Raw genomic sequence first — 16,776 nt, 5'->3', positions numbered from 1 at the left:
CAAGAAAATACCTAAATTTATCTCTATTAAAGAAACTTTTTTTTAAATTAAACTTTTTAATAAATCGGGTAAACTCGTTTTCCGATATTTACATTTGATCACGTGTAAACCCATTTTCACACTCTATTTTTATTTTCATGGCCTAATAAGAAACAATCCAATCCACCAGATCAGTAATACCAAACTGTATTTCTGTTGCTGATTGAGTGTGTATATGTATTATGTTTCAACAGTTTCATTTGTATCAATCTAATGTTACTAGCAGAAATGTCGAACTCCTAATATATAAAGGAGGACATATACTTCTAGTATCACAGAACACTGTCCAACGAGTTCCTTTATTCAACCCGAGGCGGCACAAAGCGAAATCAAAAGCAAAGTCAGCAACTGTCAGAGCAGAGCATCGTCAGTGACTTTTCAAGATCATGTTCAGACTTCGGCCTCACTATAAACTAAAAAAAAAAGACTGAAGCCTTATATTTGCCTGCTCCAGGTAAAGCCTACTTGTATCCAAGGATCAAGATAAATGGACATGATATAAATGCAATAGACAGATTCACATATATATATATATACATATTCACACTCTCCAGAAACGGAAAGATCGATAATGAAATAGACCTGCGTATTGCCAGGGCGAGTGCATCCTATGGCAGACTGTCAGTGTCTACAAACGTTTGGAATAGACGAGGTATCACCACAAAACACAAAGCTATGGTTCTATCTAGCTGTCATCCTCCCTACATTGCTCTATGCCTCAGAAACGTGGACAGTATATAGAAGACATGCACACAAAAATGAACAACTTTCACAGAAACATACTAATTGTTAAATGACAATTTAAAAAATACCTGACTCTGAAGTCTTTCGAAGAGTGGGCGTCTACACATCCACATAATATTAATGCAGTCTCAGCTGCGATGAACAGGCTACGTCTGCATATTTGAAGACTTCCGCATCCCTATACGACTCCTTTATGGTCAAAGAAAGAAAGGGAAGCGCACACAATGTGGACCAAAGAAAAACGCTTTAGGGGCACCCTCAAAGCTTCTCTGAAAGACTTCAGCATGGACCCTGCCACGTGGGAGACAGAAGAACATGATAGAACATCATGGCGTCGCGCTGTGAAAACTGGTGCACAAATGGCAGAGGACAAGAGAACAGCGCTGGCAGAAAAAAAAAAGCGTCAGAGAACAAAAAAAAAACCCCCAAGGCCAATGACACTAGCTTCAGCTGGAATAACCTGCCAAGTCTGCAGCCGACTATTCCGGGCTCAGATAGGTCTCACCGGCCAAATAGAGCATCAAGTTGTTGCGTTGTGAAAACTGGCGCACAAAATTGCTGAGGGCAAGAGAACAGCGCGAGCAGAAGAAAAGCGTCAGAGAAAAAAAAGCAAGACTTAGAATTACCTGCCCAGTATGCAGCCGAACATTACGGGTTCACTTAGGTCTCACCACCACATGAGGAGGCACAAAACCTTAGTTTATTTAAATCTATGTCCTAGTAGGCTATTCGAATTTTGACAGCTCCTTCCATATGTTAGTGTTACATTTATTGTAGCTAAGATTTCAAGCTAATGACCATTTTAAGAAACATCATTTCAAAAGGTCTGTCAACATAAAATAAGCCATATGAAAGGGAAATAACTCGACATTTATGTTATCATGTAAAGAAAAGTCAAAGTGTAACTTTAGTTCCCTTTAACGGTAATTTTTCATACTTTTAAACTATCCATCTATTTATCTACGCGTATCAGCACAATAATATGTAAAAATTATTTTAATGCATGTATATGTATGGATTTGTTTTGTATTAAATTCATCCTTAATTCCAAACTATCTTAAATACAATCTATAGAAATAGCAAAAGACTCGTTACTATTATAACTATTTTATGTTTGATTATTATTCTATTATAATTTAGTTGTATACTGAAAAAAAAAATGTTTTTCGTGCTTGCAAAATTCTTCATGGGCAAAACCGTATGCCAGGATTTTTTCGGATGAGTTTTTTTTTTTTTTTTTTTTGGGGGGGGGGGGGAGGTGATAGGCCAGGTTAAAACAAAATTCCTTTTTTATTTATCATTAGTCGACCGGCGGCGCAACATAAGCCGCTACTTTGCAGGGCCGGCCTTAGGCCACTGCAACCTATGCGACCGCAGTGGGCCCCGCACTTTTATAGGACCCGCGCTACTTTTAGGTGTACATTATTAAATTAAACCATTTTATAACTTATAACAGATTTTCCGCGGCCTCCTGATTTACCAGTAGCTCCTTGAAATCTCCTGAAATTACAAAATATAACGAAAAAGTCAAGGAAATCTCCGGAAATTATTAAAAATCTTTTGAAAACTCATAAAAATCTCCTGAATTATATAGACAAAAATTGTCATTTTGGGGTGTCATTCAATATGGAAACCCCAATCCTACGTGCGATAAAAAAAAAAAGCCATTATCACGTAATTGTGGAATGTGATGTAAGAAGCTTCTCGCGTCTCAAACTAATGAAGAATAACATAAGATCAACAATTCACAAAGATAGATTGAAACATTTGGTAATTCTTGCTATTGAGCTATTGGTGTCGAAGCGGGATAGCGCCTACTCTACTTACCAACATGTCTACTTCTAAACACCTACATGATCTCCAGAATAACTAAATCCGGGACATCGTAGCGTCAGGAAACAAAGAAGCCTTCGTTAGCCGTCTGAGAGATGCTTTGAAAGAAGACGGGTTTGACCCGGACACTTCCGAGTTTGAAATGAAGGATGATCTTGACAGAATGTTGAGTGAAATAAAAGAGGAACGTCTAGGGTCAATGCGAGCAATGGTGACTGGTCTGAAAACAGATCTGGAGGAATTCAGAAGTACGTTACGGGAGGAAATCGCCGCTGTGAAGTCACAAAGCCCTTAACGACGAGATCCAGGCAGTCAAGGTCGAGCTGGGCAAGGTTCAACGCATAAAAACAAATTCAGGATCGAGCGAAGCAACTTGGAAAGTCAAGCCACCTATTTTTGATGGTACAGTCTCGTGGACAATCTATAAAAGACAATTTGAGGCGGCTGCTAAAGTGAACAACTGGAATACGAACGAGAAATAAGCAACTGGATTAATGTTAGCCTTGCGAGGAAAAGCCTCTGAATTGCTACAGATAGTTAACGACCAGCTAGATTACGAGGCCATTGTTAGAACAAAGGAATTGCAATTTGGGGAAGAAAACATGAAGAAGATTTATAGAATGCAACTGAAGACTCGGCAACAAAAACCAGGAGAGACACTACAGGAGTTGATGGCAGATATCGAACGATTGGCACGCCTGGCTTATCCAACCTTGACCCAGGAGATCTTAGAAGTTCTCATAACGGACGCGTTTATTGTTGGTGTTCGTGACCCCGAAGTGAAGAAGGCTATCAGATTAAGTGGAAACAGAGAGGCAAGCGATGCTTTGGTATACGCCTTATTTTTTGAGGCAGCTAAAGACGCATCAAAAATGACCCATTTCAGTCGAGGGCTTCATGTTCAGGAGGAGGACCTCACGGATACAAGTAGTGGAAACTTTAGATGACCGACGGTCTCAGCAAATGCCCAGACCAAATAGACCGGTCGTTCACTATTGGAATTGCAATGCTCCTGGCCACATTCAGAGAAATTGTACTCGAGGATATGCAGGCCCACCAAGAGAGAGTCAGGGATTGGGTACTCACCAGGCCAGTATCCAATCTCAGAACCAGGAAAACTAGATTCTGCCGGGCTCGTGGGGCGGAGACAGGCAGCGAGATTCACAGGAAACCCTAGGCTTATCATCCCAGTAGCTGTGCTAGGAAAAAATAGAAGTCTGAGAGTGCAAGGGAAAATGGGAGTTCGTTTTTGCAGAGTTCTATTAGATACGGGCGCATCGAGATCGATAATTCATCCAAGTCTTATTGAGAATAACGTAATACATGAAATAAGTGGCTATTCTATAGAAACAGCTAGTGGAGAACTTTTACCAGTTTTAGGACAGATCACTGTAAACATTGAGATAGCAAATCAACATTTTAGTCATGAATTCTTGGTCGCCAATATCATGGATGAGTGTATTCTGGGACTAGACTTCATGCAGTTGTTTGGACTCTCCTTGAACATTGAACAATATGGAAATCTTGAAATTCCTTTGCTGGGGAACGACATGGAAGAAGAACAGATAAAGAGGGTATTGATAACGAAAGGTACCAGCAGATCACAGTCTGAAGCCATTATTTGTGACATAATAGACGGTAATGGTCCTGTGTCTATCGCAAGCCTTATAGAGCAGTCAAAAGAAGCACGCAGTAGACTGCCTGTGAGGAGAGTACTGGCTGTTAATATAAACGACCTAAGGGTACCTGGTCGGGTTTTGAAGTTTACCACTCAAGCTTACAACCTTCAGAAGAAGAATGTTATCGCCACTTGACTTGTTGTCCAATGGAACTTATTGCATCGTGTGATGCGGTGACTCCTGTAGCTAGTGCCTCGTCATGTGATTCTCGAGTTGATCGGATACTTGGAGATGAGGGTGAGGATCTATCGGAGGAAGAATGCCGTGGGGTTAAGCAAATGTTGCTGGAGTTTGCGGACGTCGTGCCAGACAGTGAAAATGGGCTCGGCCAGACTGATTTGGTGTTCCAGGACGAGGTTGTGCAGCAGGATCGGTTGCACCGGTATTGTGAGGAGACCAGAGTCTGTTCGGGACGAACAGAAATAGGGAGGGGGCAGTGTTGTAACCCTGTTCCTCCCTGACTAACCATTTTTTGTTTCCACGTGCAAAGTAGGGTAATTTTTGTTAATGCTGTTGGGCGTAAATGACTTTGACTAAGAAAAACTGTGTTAAGTGATTTTAGTTTGAGCGAGGATTTTTCAACGGATGATTGTTTTTCTTGAATCGGTTTTTGTGAATAGTTGTATGTACATTTGATTAGGAGAACTGTGGAATTATTTCGATTACTTGGATTATTGACTGTTCGTAGTGGATTCATTGGCAAACTAATCGTTCCAGAGATCTACTAGTCGCAACCAGAAGGATATCGAGAGAGACAGAGAGAGAGAGAGAGAGAGAGATATTAATTGGCAAACTAATCGTTCCAGAGGTCTACTATTCGCAAATGACTGTGCCCTAAATTAACAATACCTTCAAAAGAGCTTGTTCTCTTCGCAAACGCTTGAAAAAAAAAAAATTACCCGAGCATCAATGTAAAAATCCTCCTCCAAATAAATCTGTAACAGAACCAGACATTCTCATGGATGGCCAGAAACTAAAAAGTTTGTCTATCTGGAAAGCACCATATTAGCAAACGCCAACCTAGATGACGAGGTAGACCTCCGTGTTGCAGACTTCAAGAACAAGTATGGCGACGGAGAGGACTCAGTATTTCTGCAAAACTGAAAGTTTACAGTACCGCAGTGCTCCCTTCACTTTTATTCGTACCAGTATCCGAGTCCTGGACTTATATTCCTTAACCTAGGCTGTCTTTAGAATCACTTCATGAGGTGAACTGGTAGACCACATCCAAATCCTACAGTTGTCATACATAAACAGTATCCATGCCACGGCAAAAAGGTCTTAATGTCTATAGGTTAGAAATGTAGTCCGGATGCCAGGAAATCGCCTCCCCAAACGACTTCTTGATGAGGAGTCGTGTGCAGGAAAACGCTCTCAAGAAGGTGAACACAAGTGTGTCAATGACACACTAAAGAGCTCTCTCAAGGAGCTTGATTTTGACATTCATGGCTGGGCGAAGCAGAACCAACAAAAAGATGAGAGAAGACCCAACTTACCCATGCCATATTTGTGGCCGGCTTTTTAAAGCGAGGATTGGACTTAACAGTCATCTTCAGTTCATAGGAAATGAGAAATGTGCTCATCTTCAAGGACGAAGAAAGAGCAATATAATCGCTCTTACACAAAACAGCTTCATCAATTGCGGAACTCTTTTTAGAAACAACTTTTTGTTTTTCCTCGTGTTGTATTTATGTCTCTCTCTCTCCATTTTTTCCCCTCCCTTTTCTTTCTCAGGAGCAAGTCATTAAAATTCGTATCTTAATCATCAATGTGACTAATTTAACACCTCTCAAGTACGATTTCTTTCCCTTGTTCAAGATACCAAACAAAATAATTAAATACCAATCGTTAATGATTAATTTTTTTTTAAATTTCAAATTGATTCTTATGTTGTCCGGTAAAAGAAATAATTGTTTAAAATTTCAGCTAAATCAGAGTGTGGGAGAAATAACGTGTACGGTATAAACTTTTTACCACACAGAGTGAAAAACAAATTGGACTGGGGAACAAAACTAGATCTAGTTACTATACCGGTAGCTGTACTAGAGTCAGGTGAATTTTTTTTTAAAGTTTGCCTAATTTGGAATGTAAAAGTAAAAGGAATATTTTTAAAAAATTAATTTAAAAACTTCCTTTTTGCTATCAGTTAATTCATGATGATTTTCAGAGAGACAGCCAACTTAGCGTTCACCTTAATTATCTGTTCAAAGTTTTAGAGCCGGATTCCTCAAAAATAAAAATCATAATGGTTTTATAATGAACCTGAAAGACATTATTTGATATTAAATGTTGCTTATTGATGCTCTATTTCAGGAAACCATGTTCTCATCATTGCTTGTAATTCTTTCCTAGGAATACAAACACTTGGTCGTTTAATAAAAAAAAAAAACACAGCCAATATTTATTTAAATGGAGCTAGACCCCTTTGGTCAGACATTAGAGGGACTATGTGCACCCACAGGACTACACCTAAAACTAACTCAACCTCAAACACTTGATCTTCCACACAAGAAAAAGTCCTTTTGCAACATTATGCTTTGAGTAAATATTATGCTTAATTATTATCTGCATGTTTTCTTGTAAGTTCATCATTTAGAATTCAAGGATCAAGAAGCAGATTCATTTCTCAATGAAGCAAAATCAACATTGTGAGACTTTTCAATTGGCTATAATGGCATAGTTAAAATAAACAAGTCAAGGCACTTGTTACAGCGCAAGGCTCTTTATTAAATGTCTCTAAACAGATTTCTGAGTATGCTCTTGCATTAATAAATTAAATGGAATTATTTCATAGAAATAAAATGTCTGTTGTCATTCTATTTTAAATACAATTCCCCTTTGCAGACTTGTGAACTTAATACTCCTAATCATAGCTTCGTACTTCTATAAGCAAGTCTTAAAAATACTTATACCGGTATATACATATATATCACAGTTTGCAAACATGCATTTATAGTGCCTGATTGATTAGACTAAATTCAAGTAGTATTACTATTCTTTTTTCACGCACAGCTACATCCTCAACAATATCAATATTTGAATAGACAAAACTCATAATTTCATACATCCAGTATATCTAACTACAATGATAAATCTATTTAATGAGTTGTTAAGAATTAAATGTCTTACTGAGATTTATTACTGAAAGTATGGTCCATCAAAAACTAATCTATTTAAAATCCACATCAACAGACGCTGTTAAGTCAATTTCTCTTCTGCATGCATTCTAGGGTCTGCTGGAGTAAAGATTTCTTTCAAAGTGCTTTGAAGGCAGCCATTAAAGAATGCCTGCATTTTCCTTATGATAGTTTTATAAATCCTTTATAACTCTGCTACATAACTTGAAATTGTAACTGAGCAGATTAACTTAGTCAAGGAGGATTTCCTCATGTCCATGGAGGTGGTTCTTTTGCCTGCTGTTAATGTGATTCAAGTGGGCAGATTTTGTAAACGAATTTTATTTATCTACCTAGTAAAGTAACCATTTTAAATCTTGCAAACTATACACCAGATGATGTAAAAATTCTGTTTCTATGGCCAACAGTTAACGATGGCATACCCATCGACCAAAAGCATTTACTTTCCCCCAACTAATGCTAGGTACCCATCAGAGTTGGGTGGACTTGGGGAGTCCTAAATAATTCCAGAAAGTTAAAATCCCAGTTTTCACAGAGATTCGAACCAGAGAACCATTTGCCATTCAGCCATCATGCCCATATTTATCCACCTACATTATCTTAAATCATTTATACATATCTACCTACATTATCTTAAGACATTTGAATGTTAGAGAGAGGTGCTATACCATCCATAAAAATAAAATCCTCTACATCAATGTAACTGATTTTTTAATCTGTAATTTCTGTGGGCCAAAACTTATCTTGAAGAAAATCTTCAGGTGTAGGGACACTGGCATTCAGTGTATTTGTATTAACTTGTTCCATTAATTTGTTGTAAATGTCAGAATTTTTCTTCAACCATTTGCCCATAAGATCATATTCCCAGTCCTTTCTGACCAGTTTAAACAAATCCAGTGTAGCTCTGGCATCTTCAACAGAACAATGTCCTTTGCTGCTCACCTGAATGGGACGATCTGTAATAAATGAAGCTGATGAATGATTTGTTTGTTCAACATTTAGTAAGGGACTTTTAAGTTCTATAAATTTCTATTAAAATTAAATAACAAACAAAAATTAGAAAATGAATGAGAAACTTCTATTGAATTTAGATTTTCAATATTATTTCATTAATAAAAGAAAGAAAGGGATATTTGTATGAATGTTATTGTGATAGTTTTTTAAATGCATTTTATAAAAAACAAAGTTGTGTGACTTGAATTCAAACCTGAGGGCTCAAGCCTTTTCAAGCCAATACACTAACCACTGTGCCTGCGAAGCGCTTTTGAAAAGCAATACATTTTGTTTTTCTTCAAAATGGAATAGAAAACAACTATGTCAGAAACATTTTTCATCAGGTAAGAGTAGGATCTCCCCATTAACCAAACCAAGAAGTGAACATTTAAAGAAGATTGTAAAATTTTAACTTAAGCTTATAGCATACCCAGCAAAACTTGAGCTAGTTTTTTCAAGCTGTTTCCTCTGCCTTCCAGGCTAGCCATCTGAACTAATCTGCGACACTGAGCTGTGTCTCTCACCATGTAGTGTTGCGGCTTTAGTCCCAGAACTCTGAAGTCATTATACACAGCATGACCAATAATGACTTTGTTCTAAATGAGATAACATAAACAAATGAATCAGTTGAAAAGAAAAAATGCCTTAAGTCCTGCTAGAATATGTAACTATACAAAATGCATGCCTTTCCAACGCAAAGAACAAGCAAGAAAATACAATGTTGCTAGTTTGAGCTCTACATCAAGACTAAATTGGAATATTGAAATCCAAGCCGAAATTGAGGCAATTACCATAGCACTACAGACAGTGGAAAACAAATTATATGAAGGAGTGCAACCACCATCAGATATTGTTGTCTTTACAGAATCCCAATCTACTCTGCAAGCACTTAACAGCAGCACCTCAAACAGCCCAAGAGAGTTGACAACACTCATTGTGATAATCCATCAGATGATATCAAAATTAAATATCAATATAACACTACAGTGGATCCCTGGACACATTGGCATCATGGGAAATGAAAAGGCAGATAAGCTATCAAAGGCAGGTTCATCTATGGAACAACCAGATAGACCTGTTAACTACCTCACCCTAAGTTCAATGTTAGTCAACAATCACAAAGAGGAGTGGCTCAACCAATGGGCATCAGGAAACACAGGCAGAGCCATGTACAAAGAAATGACTACGCCTAACAAACTGGACAGTATTAACTTCCTCCCCCGCAAAGAACAATCTACAATTTTCCAACTAAGAACAGGACACACACCACTATTTAATTACCACCTGAACAAAATAAACTCTACACAACTCCCCCTTTGCAGACACTGCGCCCACCCCTTTGAAACCGTAAACCATATATCCTCTTTGAATGCCCCTCCCTAATCCACCTTAGGCAGACCCTACTTCCACTACAGCCCAACATAACCAACACCCTGTACAGCAGTGCTGAACAACTGAAGAAAACAGCACACTTTTTTTCCTTGGCACAGTCTGCAAAAGAGCTCACAGCAATAATGCTGGCTAGAAGAAGAAGAAGTATTGTTTGAAATAAAAGAAATCAGGAGTACCTTAAGCTGGGGCACTTATAGGGAGGGAGAGAGGTTGCTTGAAGGGTGAAAGGGAGAAGTTTAATTCAAAATCAAGCAAAGAATAATGCATTGCAGAGAATGTAGAGATTGGGCATCACAGTCAAGCCAGGAGAGGGGATGGGGAATATAAACCACCATTTTAACAGCTATACTAGATCTATTAGAACCTTATTATCATTGAGACTTAACATGCTTAATGTTATAGATCTAGTAAGCTAAACACAAATGAAAAAGTTTTTTTTCCACTTCCATACTAAATAATTAAAAACAGTACTGGCATATTTTTAAGTACAAAATATGTGACTTGGGATTAAGTAGTTTTCAACTTTAAAAATATTTGTTAATATGATGTGTTAAAAAAAGTGTACCATTAATAATGATCTTATCTTGGGCAATGCTTCATGTACAGGTTCAGCTTCATCCATGTGGAAAGGATAAATACCACTCCATCGAGTCCTGTAATCTGTTATTAACTCTGTAGGCTTAATGTAACTATCATATAGTATGTTGCCAAAAAAGTCTAAGATGCTGCAGCGAGCTAAAAGATTGACAAACATATCAACTTGAAAACAGTGACAATTCAGAACTAAGATAATTTACTACCAAAACCTTTCACCCTTGTTTTGTTTCTTTGCAAGGCTTTTTTTTTTAAATGTTTCATTTAGTGAACACTACTTTCATCCAACAAAGTGCACTGAGAGAGTATTTTATTTTTTATTTGTTAATATTAATAGCATTTGTTGTTTTTCTTAGGCTTAGCATATATATATATATATATATATATTACTTTATTTAAAAAAAGGAAAAATAAAAATAAAATATTAACATTTTCAAAGTATTTCTTATCATTTTATCAATAAAAAAAATACTTCTGTGTATATCACTTTTCTAATACCTCAACCTAACATTACTAGCAAATTAAATGTGAAAATTCATTTAATCAGGATGGAGCTAAAAAAAAAGTCAACCAGGGCTCAAACCCAGGACTTAAATAAATTTATGTTATAAATATCATTATCATCCAAATCAGTCTTAGATTCAAGTTTGAAATAAGTATTTCTAAATATTTTTTTTTTACTTTCTCCTTACCCAATACACTGTGGCTTCCTTTTGGTCCCACTCCCACCATCTCACAATCTAATGCCACATACATACTATCAGGCAAATCTACATGTATATCATCAGTAGTAGAAGCGGTTCTGAAACCAATGTCAATAAATAAAATGATGAAACAAATGTACATCAAATGTACACCTAATGAAGTTTACAATGAATACATATAATATATTTTCAATATCTGAAATTTATTAAACTGTTTGGTAGTGGTGTAACTTTATTAAAACAAACAAACTTACTTTGGATTACTATCTAGGTCATAAGTTTTCTTAGTGTCTGAAAACAGTTTCCCAAACACCAAGGAACAATCTTGATCTTCAGAGGGCCAATGCTCTTTTGGTCTCCTAGACTCTGATAGCTCACTATCCACAGAGACACAGCTGTCCTCAATCAATTCTAAACAAGATGTAGAGCTTTCAAGTGGGGAGGTAACAGATAAACTGTCATACCTTTCAGCACACTGGGTTGTTTCATTCGAACATAGAGATGAACACTTGACTTTTGTGTTAAGGAACCTGACATTGTTTTTTTTCTGTTCATTTGCATACACTGTGTGTTTTCTCTTTCTGCTTATTAACTTTTTTTTGCACTGTTTACACCCTGATTCAGTGACCTGTGTCTCAATCTGTGCAGTATTGTCTTTATCTTCACACAATCTGTGATCATGTTGGTATTCATAAATTGTAGAGACTTCCACTGAATCTAAGTCATCACCTTTAACAACTGATTGCATGGTTTTTGTATCTGTCCTACCTTTTTTAAGTTCATCTTTCAAACTTTCTGAACAGGTTCTTTTACGTTTCCTACTAAAACGTTTGTGATTGTCTATCTTCACTTCCTCACAACCTTTCTTAATGTGTTTCAGCATGGCTGTTTTAATTTCAACTGATTTACTCTTAGCACTAACGGATTTTTGTTTACAACATTTCTTAAGTTGACTTTTCAATGAAGAACTAAGAGCTTCAATGTTTATCTGGTCATTTTGCATATGTTCTGAAATGTTCTTCAAAAATTCTTCTTCTGCAACATTATCATCAACAATAAATAACATCCTCATGTTTTTTTCTAAGGAATAGAGAAAGACATATATATATATATATTAGTAAACAGGGCAATAGTTTATCCTTGATAAGCACAAAAAAATGCACACAAATAAAAACAACAACATATTTTTCAAAGAAATACAGTATCGTGGCTCAACTGAAGGCCCAGAAACTAGCAACTAGAGTTAACTAGAGCTATGTCTAAAATATCACTATCAGCCATGCAGTTGTCCACTATAAAAAGGGCTCCTTGTTTTTTTGGGACTTTCTTCCATCCCCATGACTATCACTAGTGCATGAGACTCGATCCTTAACAATCTAACTTGTAACCATTCCACCTACCTAATCACTACATTATACATACTCTATAGATCTAGATCTACATGGTCAAAGACATTTTTTTATAATTCAGTTTGATAGGACATCTATAGACTCTTTAAAGGCTTCTAGTGTACTGAGGGTGTTTCCTAAGTTACAAAGACCAGGGGGAGAAGGTGTTAGCTAATCAATGTCAACATCATCAACCTGTCCCTTAGTCTTAGTCTAGTCGACTTAGTCTTTGATATCATTATAAAATCATATTTTATTGTTATTGTGTAGTGAAACATATTACCAAACAATATATATATATATATATTATAATAAATAATTATATAGTTAATATAGATCTAGAATCTAGATCTGTAGACACTGTAGTGTCTAGACTAGTCCACTAGTGTCTACTCTCTACTAGACTAGTAACTAAATAGTAGTACTAGACTCTAGACTAGAGTCTAAGTAACTAAACTCTAGACTCTAGCCAGTCTATAGAGTCTAGATCTAGATTCTATCTTATCTTATAATTATTTATATAGATCATAGATCTACACTACACTTTATTCTTTATGTCTTATGTTTATTACTTTATACATACAGACTTACAGACGTTACTTCTCAGTCTAGTCTAGATTCTACATATCATAGATTCATACTATAATGGTATCTAGATCTACTACTGTAACTATACTTATACTGACTTAGATTATCTTCAACTCTGAAGGAACATATGATAATGAACCATGCAAAACATTTTACAAACAAAAAACATCTTACAAACCCTTAGTTTACTTTATGACCATGTGGATATGTAAATAGGTGTGTGTATTATTTTTAGGTTTTTAGCTTTAAAAACTCTTTTTAAGAAGATTTAGGCCAGATCACAAACCTATATAATAGATTAAGGATGTGCATGGGCGTTGTTTTTTTTTTAAATTAATCTATATATATCTTATCTTATCTTATATAATACAGACGTTACTTCAAAAAAGAAGATGATTACGTCCTACGCGTCATGCATTTAGTCATGCATATTAACCAATGACTTAAATTCTACCAAGTCACTTGTTTTTCCTGGCTAGCTCAGGCAACCCATTCCATGCTCTAATAGCACTAGGGAAGAAGGAGTATTTGTATAATTCTCTTCTTCCTTCAACAATTTAAACGAGTAGTAAGGAGTAAAGGAAAGATCACTCTGCGGATAGTCCACGATAAAACAAGAGGGGTGGAGGAGAACACGTAGTCACAATTTTAATAACTTCCGGATATTTCGAGGACTTTTTTCGTATATTTTGCAATTTCAGGAAATTTCCAGGACCTCCTGTTAAATCGACAGGAGGCCGCGGGAAATCTGTTATAAGTTATAAAATGGTTTAATTTAATAATTTATACACCTAAAAGTAGCGCGGGTCCTATAAAAGTGCGGGGCCCACAGCGGTCGCATAGGTTGCAGTGGCCTTAGGTCGGCCCTGCAAAATAGCGGCGTATGCTAATAAGCACCAGTCGACTAGTTAATAGAATTTTGTTTATTGCAGTTGACATTTTAATATTAAACCGTCACTTGCGATCAGCGCAGCCAAGGGGGGTTTTTAGTTTAAAATCCCCCTCCAGATTCGAGGGTTTTAAAGACTAACGAAGAGTTTGTTTTTTTTTCTTTTCAAAATTGAGATAGCTATTGATTTTGGATATTAACCTAGATATAATAGCATTAAGGTTAAACACCATTCCCCCTCTTCAATAAAATAAAAATAAAGCAAACGAGAGTCATCAAATTTCATGAGCTTAGCCAAGGTGGGGTTTTGAGCTCAACACCCCGATGGGGCTTTGAGTTTGAAACCCCCTCTAAATGAGTGAGCAAAGGGGTTTGAAATTTAAAACCAAATTCCATTAGCATAGACAAGAGAGGTTTTAAAGTTGACCCCCCCCCCACTCCACTCCTTACAAAAGGAAAAGCGAAGATACAACTACTTATTATAATGATAGTAGCCAAAAGTTTTGTGGTTTAGGGCCGGCCTAAGGTAACTTGGAGGCCCCAAATGAAATAGACACAAAGATAAAGGCACATTCCTCATTCCATATGTTAGGACGAATTTTTACAAAAGCTCCTTCTTCCCTAGTGCTATTAGCTCTATAGAGCATGGAATGGGTTGCTTGAGCTAGCCAGGAAAACCAGTGTCAGAATTTAGGTCATTGGTTAATATGCATGACGCTTAGGACGTAATAATATTTTTTAAAAGTTATATAAGATAAGAAAAATAAAAATTAAGACCGAAAAAATAAAATTACGCAATTTATTAAAAGCCTACCTGTATGATCTCTATCTAAATCAACAAATAGCTGAAACAGGGAGCAATTTCTGTAGCGTTCAAATAGCGTTGAGGTAACTTATCTTATTCAAGCCGATGAAATAAAATTAAACGTTCAACAAAAATGAAATGTTCATGATTTGATGGAAGCAAAGTCTCGAATAAATTGTCGTTTCTCCTCAATCTTTTTCTTTTTTTTTTTTTAGCTCAGTCAAAGCGTCCTCAATGAAAGCTCTCTTAGCACAAATGTATTTCAAGGACGATCCATGATCAGCTCAACTGTTACTAGAGATTTGATCCAAGTTTCATAATTTTTTCGCTTTAACTTTTTCTTTTGAGTCTTGTAACGTGCGACGCCCCTACCAATCAGAGGCCCTATATATGCGGCTTCCTATTTTGCCCATGCCATATGCCGGCCCTGTATGATTATTCTTCCCACCCAAAAAAAAAACCCCACTATATTATAGTTACTAGTTTGAACCAGTCGATAGGCTCCATTAATAAATTGCAGTGAATAGCAGCATTGGTTTTCGACCTACATTTTTTAGATTAAAGAGTAACAGGGTTATGCAATGTAGAATATGAATGTTTTGTTTTTTAAATACCAGAAATAATGTTTGGCGCCGAGGCTCCGCCGCGACCATACAGGGGGAGCTCACAGCGCTCCCCCAAACCCCCTAGCTGTCATGAGAGGGGTGTCTACTGTCTTTCCACAACCTTCGCGGTTCGCCAAGCATTATTTCCTGTATTTGAAATGTTTAAAAAAATGCTAGTTCTAGTTTTTGTTTTATCGAAGAAAAATAAGAAAAAAAAAAAGGGGGGGGGGGTACTGTTTACTAAGACGTACCGGTACTTAAAGTGTCTTAAAGAATTGATGAGAGGGTCTACTTAGGCTTTGAAGTGAATATGTAAAATTTACACGGTAGTAGGCCTAACAACTTTTCATTTATTCTCACTTTTGAAATGTAATGTTTTATTCTTTCTGTACTATCAATACATTTCAAACTCCTGTAAAGTAGCCTATTAAAAGTAATTCAGGTTACACTTGAACAGTAAAGTTTGGTACACATTGAGATTTCATAGAGCGTAGCAGGTTAGGCTTACAGAGACTTAATGTAGTGACGTAAACCTACACATTGAAGTTTTTTTGTTTAGGCCTACAATTCATAGCCTTTTATAAGGACAGACACAAATGGATTCCCATCATATGATTTATTAGCTCACGATGGATACCGTTAAGTATGTTAAATGTCTCTCCTACAACAAGAAAGGCCCTACAAATAAAATGCCTAATTGTATCTCTTGAAGAACGAACCTTGTACCAAATCGGGCAAACCCATTTTCGCAGTGTTTTTAGGGGCCCCCGTAAGGGAATAAGACGCTATTAGTTTTGTGTGGCCTGTCTGTCTGTCCGTCCGCCCCGTTTAGATCTCAGAAACTAGAAGAGAAAATGAAAATCGAACATCATATTTTAGATCATTCAAAGTTCTGGCTACTATTTTTTCTTTTCTGAAAGTGAACCATCTAATTTTTGAAATTATCTATGCAAGCAGATTTTTCAAAAAAATACACCACTTTTCAATGAAAAACTTCAGGAAAGGTAAGTTTTTTTTAAAAAGGTCAGACTTCTTCATCAAGCTTCATTCATAGATTCGCGCATTGGTACAAAAAAATTGCATCTAATGTCACAATGGAAAAAGTATCAATGGATCATTATAAAATATATTTTCCATTTATTAACTAACTCATTTAATAGAATACGGATTCAAATGTTGTTTTTTAAAAAGAATTTTGATACGAACTAGTTTTAGTTAGGTATAAGTTTGAAAGATAGTTAACTACTTTTACAGCGCGCAGTTTTGACATATCCTCATTATAGGGGCCTACACTTGGCAGTCTAAATAAAGCCCAGATCTGTCTATCTCTCTATGTATATAGATAAATGTTTAATAATTTGAACAAAATTATTAATTATTAAGACT

At 36.4% G+C, this 16,776-nt stretch overlaps 1 protein-coding gene across 4 annotated transcripts; it reads right to left on the bottom strand.

Annotated features, from left to right (window-relative positions):
- Positions 1-6,998: 6,998 nt before the first annotated feature.
- Positions 6,999-13,342, bottom strand: LOC106072972 (uncharacterized). Of its 4 annotated transcripts, none has more exons than XM_056017487.1 (6): positions 13,270-13,342; positions 11,370-12,195; positions 11,104-11,213; positions 10,383-10,552; positions 8,856-9,021; positions 6,999-8,388 (listed from the first exon to the last, which is right to left on the bottom strand). In XM_056017487.1, exons 2-6 carry the CDS (start codon positions 12,185-12,187, stop codon positions 8,144-8,146), a joined length of 1,509 nt encoding a protein of 502 aa, XP_055873462.1. In that variant the 5' UTR covers positions 12,188-12,195; positions 13,270-13,342; the 3' UTR covers positions 6,999-8,143. The 4 variants fall into 4 exon arrangements, with proteins under 4 accessions (XP_055873462.1, XP_055873463.1, XP_055873464.1 ...); XM_056017488.1 differs by having other exon boundaries at positions 13,190-13,300; XM_056017489.1 differs by having other exon boundaries at positions 13,266-13,285.
- Positions 13,343-16,776: the final 3,434 nt, after the last annotated feature.

The sequence above is a fragment of the Biomphalaria glabrata genome, chromosome 18, assembly GCF_947242115.1.
Source record: "Biomphalaria glabrata chromosome 18, xgBioGlab47.1, whole genome shotgun sequence".
NCBI classification, from domain to species: domain Eukaryota; kingdom Metazoa; phylum Mollusca; class Gastropoda; family Planorbidae; genus Biomphalaria; species Biomphalaria glabrata.
Note: the sequence above shows the minus strand (reverse complement) of the source record. Positions and strands in the feature narration are given on the sequence as shown.

What these genes read in the sequence shown, in the direction of transcription:
- LOC106072972 (XM_056017487.1), bottom strand. Translation starts at nt 12,187, where the DNA reads ATGAGGATGTTATTTATTGTTGATGATAATGTTGCAGAAGAAGAATTT. An exon ending in GACCTAGATAGTAATCCAAA is followed by an intron (nt 11,214 to 11,369) that starts GTAAGTTTGTTT and finishes CATTGGTTTCAG; the next exon opens with AACCGCTTCTACTACTGATG. An exon ending in AGATAAGATCATTATTAATG is followed by an intron (nt 9,022 to 10,382) that starts GTACACTTTTTT and finishes TATCTCATTTAG; the next exon opens with AACAAAGTCATTATTGGTCA.